Here is a 4,419-nt window from a genome sequence, read left to right on the forward strand (position 1 = left end):
GTGGGGGGGCTGATCTTTAATGCAATATCTACATTACCCATCATCAGCAACCATTGCTCCAATCATCCAAAGGCACATCCGGTTCACTAATCTGATATCATTTTAAAAAACTAACTTGAAAAACATTGGAGAACGCTTTTGCAATTATGTCAGCACATAATGTAATCTGATTACTGTCCTGGTTAAAAAAACAATGCAACTGATCTCAGCTGGGATTCTGTCTATAATGGAGGGCAATGGAAATTTCTAAGTGACCCCAAACTTCTGACAGGTAGTGTATGTACGGACTTGTCTAACTCTGAGATATACTGTTAATAAGCTAAACTCCCAATGAGTCGGCGTCTGCCTTTTAATTAAATAACTTGTTGTCACCACAGCGGCCGACTGCGCTGGCGAAGATCCTCGGTGTTTACAGGATCGGTTACAAAAACTCTCAGAACAACACGGAGAAGAAACTGGACCTGCTGGTGATGGAAAATCTATTTTACGGACGCAAGATGGCTCAGGTAAGACGAGTCCAACACTGCAGTGGTACACATTTCCCACGTTAAAGCGGTCCTAGTTCAGTAAGATGTTCCCTGTCAGTGTTTTCCTTTTCTATCTGATGTTTCTGGATTGATATTCCTGCTGCGTTAGGCACTCTGAGTAGATTCCCCTGTTCCTCGCGTCGCTACGCCATGGCTCCTCGAGGTGGCGCTCAACACATGAACGAGGGAAACGTGAACATGAGTTAACGAGCCGAAGAGGTTTTCAACAGGAAGAGGTTTTCAACGGGATGGCTGCCAGGGATTTGAGGAAATTAACAGATTCCCCAGCCACAGTCCAAAGTCTGGACGCAAAATTTACATTAAAATTGACCAAGAACTTGTTCTGCAGAACTTTGCTATTTGCACTTCCAGTGAATAAAGAGAGAAACCCTGCGCTTAACGTTTTCATGTGATTTACGTAACGGGTGTAGTATGTAGTTGTTTAACACAAACGGGGGCTAAAATATCATTGTTTTATATAAAAGTGGGTTAGAACATCATGTTATCTGCTATACTAAGAGAGAAACTGGGTGTGCTAAACCAGTTTTAAGGTCAAAACAGTTCACTGACGTTTTAATAAAGAAACAATAACTCTTTCACACAGTCACAGCTGCAGATTAATCTAATCTCACTCTGCTGGTCAGACACAGGACTGAGACGTAGACTTCTCTTTATTGATCCTTTGGGATGACTCCCGCAAGGAAATATAGTTCCAGCAGCAGTTTTGGCAAGAAAAAAAGAAATTAAAAAATAGATAAAAAAGAAAGTATAAAGACAACAAAATAACAATAATAATAATAATAACAACAGGAGTGTCTCTCCTCGTCTCACTGTTCTTCATTTCTCAAGGTTTCAAAATATTCACACATGGGCACTTAGTATTAAGGCTGAACAATTAATCGCAATTTTATCGAAATCGCAATATGGAGTTCTGCAATATCACAGGTGGGGCCCCGTTTTTGTTAAATGCAAAACATGTGTCAAAGCATTGTGAATGAAGTAATGTGGAGCTGCAGAGATCCAATCCTACAGACTACAGAAATTAATTACATTGCTTAGATTTTAATATTTTTCAATGAAAATGAAAATAATACAAAAATGATCATTCCCTCAAAAATCATGAATCCTATCGCAGTTGCAATATCAGTCAAAATAATCGCAATTACATAATTTCCTTATATCGTGCCGCCCTACTTTGTAGTCTTAGTTACCGATATTGTGATGTATTATTAATATTATTTTTATTATTATTATTATTATTATATATATAGTATTATTCTATATTATTAGTATAGGATTATCTATCAATATATGGATTATTGCCAAATTGCCAGGTTACAGCAAGACACTGAACCCAGAGTTGCCCCCGATGGCGCCTTCGGTGTGTGTGTGGGGTGTGTGTGTGTGTGTGGGTGTGGTTTGTGTGATGTGTTGTTGTGTGTTGTGGTGTGGTGGTTGTGTGTGGTGTGTGTGGTTGTGTGTGTGTGTGTGTGTGTGTGTGGTGTGAGAATGTGAAAAGTGTGTGAAAGTAATGTGTGTGTGTGTGAATGTGAATGTGTGTGGTGTGAATGGTGTTGTGTGTGTAATGGTGTGTGTGGGTAGGAGTGGAGTGTTAGTGTGTGAATGTGTGTGTGGTGTGGGTGTATGTGTGTATGAGTGTGTGTGTGAGTGTGTATGAGTGTGTGAATGTGTGTGTATGTGTGTGAGTGTGTATCTGGTGAGCAGGTGGCTCCTTGTACGGCAGCCTCGGCCCCAGTGGTGCTTTGAGTAGTCGTTACTAGAACAGTAACCAGATGGTATTATCATATCGTGAGGCGGTTCCATCCCTAACGTTTGTCCGGGGACGACCACGGATCTCTGAAGTGATCTTCCTCTGCAGGTGTTTGACCTCAAAGGCTCGCTGAGGAACCGTAACGTGAAGACGGACTCGGGGAAGGAAAGCTGTGAGGTGGTTCTGCTGGACGAGAACCTCCTGAAGCTGATCCACGACAACCCGCTGTACATCCGCTCCCACTGTAAGGCCATCCTGCGGGCCGCCATACACAGCGACGCCTACTTCCTGTCCAGCCACCTCATCATCGACTACTCGCTGCTGGTGGGGCGCGACGACGCCACCGATCAGCTGGTGGTCGGGATCATAGGTGAGAGGAGGCGGAGGAACCTGCGTGCTAATTTCAACCTAATGTTCTGGGTGTTTTGATGTATTTTTCATTTGGACGGAGAGTCTGGCCACTCTCCGTCGACAAGTGTCAACTTCCTTGAAGGCGGGTGCTCTGTTGAAGTTTAACCCTCATGTCGTCCTCATGTCGTCCTCATGTCGTCCTCATGTTGTCCTCATGTTGTCCTCATGTTGTCTGTTGTCTTCATGTTGTCCTCATGTCGTCCTATGTTGTCCTCATGTGTCCTCATGTTGTCCTCATGTGTCCCCATGTCGTCCTCCTGTGCCTCATGTGCGTCCTGATGTCGTCCTCATGTCGTCCTCATGTCGTCCTCATGTCGCCCCCTCATGTCGTCTCATGTCGTCCTCATGCGCCTATGTCGCATCATGTCGCCCTCATGTCGCCCTCATGTCGGCCCTCAGGTCGCCTCATGTCAGTCCTCATGTCCCCTATGTAGCCCTCATGTCGCCCTCATGTCGTCAAGTGCCCTCATGCGCGTCCTCATGTGTGTAATCTTGTTTTCATGTTGCCCTCAGTTGTCTCATGTGTTTTGCTCATTGTTCTTGTTCTTGTCTGTGTGCTATGTGTCCATGTGTCTCTTTTCTGTTGTCTCATGTGTCTCATGTCGTCCTCAGTCTGTCTCATGTTGTCCTCATGTTGCCTATGTGTCGTTCTCATGTCGTCCTCAATGTCGTCCTCATGTGTCCTCATGTGTCCTCATGTGTCCTCAATGTTGCTCCTCATCGTCGCCTCATGGTGTCCTCTGTTGTCCTCTGTGTCATCATGTCGCACTCATGTCGTCCCTAATGTGCCTCCATGTTGTCCTCATGCTGTATTCTTCGCTTTTTCATGTGACCGCATGTTAGTCCTCATGTTGTCTGTTCTGTTGTCTTTTGTTGTCTCATGTTGTCTTCATGTTGTCCTCATGTCGTCCTCATGTCGTCCTCATGTTGTCATCAGTTGTCTTGGGTCCTCATGTTGTCCTCATGTCGTCATCATGTCGTCCTCATGTCGTCCTCATGCGTCCTAGTGCGCCTCATGTCGTCCTCATGTGTCCTCTTGTTGCTCCCTCTGTTGCCCGTGTTTGTTCATGTGGTCCTAGTCCTCTCATGTCGTCCTCATGTCGCCCTGTGTCGTCCTCATGGTGTCCTCTGTTGTCCTATGTTGTCCATGCGCCTCATGTGGTCTCATGTTGTCCTACATGTGTCCATCAGGTTGTCCTCATGTCGCCTCATGTCGCCCTCCTGTTGTCCTCATGTCGTCATCATGTCGGCCTCATGTCGTCTCAGTGTTGTCCCATATCAATGTTGTTTTTAATCCACAAAATAACATGATGATTCCAACGCTCTTTGGCAAGTACAAATCTCTACTTTCATTTAATTGGGTCTTATTCTTGTTTTATAGCATTGTAAACAAAGTGAAGTGTTGTGAAATAGTATTGAGTAAAAGTGACATATTCCAGTCTTGATTATCCATCAACATCCATCCTGAATTTAGTATAAAATACTAAATTTCTGCTTTTCTAACTCAAACGTTAGGTAGGCTATACTTTCCTATAAATTAGATTTATTAACCATAAATTCCAAAAATAACTGTAAAACTAAAGTCAATAAGTTAGTGTCACGTAGTGTTGAAAACGTCAAAAAACATTGAAAAAAAAGCTTCAAAAGTGTTGAAAACACGTTACTTCAGTCTACCTTCTGCTCATTGGCTGCTGTTTGTTTGTTTGCTGT

General features: G+C 43.8%; 1 protein-coding gene across 1 annotated transcript in view; it reads left to right on the forward strand.

Annotated features, from left to right (window-relative positions):
• The window catches only part of pikfyve (phosphoinositide kinase, FYVE finger containing), a 41,713-nt gene that overhangs the window by 35,062 nt on the left and 2,232 nt on the right, over positions 1 to 4,419 (forward strand). The window contains 2 exon segments of the mRNA XM_032515167.1: positions 378 to 506; positions 2,407 to 2,668. Coding sequence (XP_032371058.1) covers positions 378 to 506; positions 2,407 to 2,668 — 391 coding nt within the window.

Source organism: Etheostoma spectabile, chromosome 5 (genome assembly GCF_008692095.1).
Source record: "Etheostoma spectabile isolate EspeVRDwgs_2016 chromosome 5, UIUC_Espe_1.0, whole genome shotgun sequence".
Classification (NCBI taxonomy): Eukaryota; Metazoa; Chordata; class Actinopteri; order Perciformes; family Percidae; genus Etheostoma; species Etheostoma spectabile.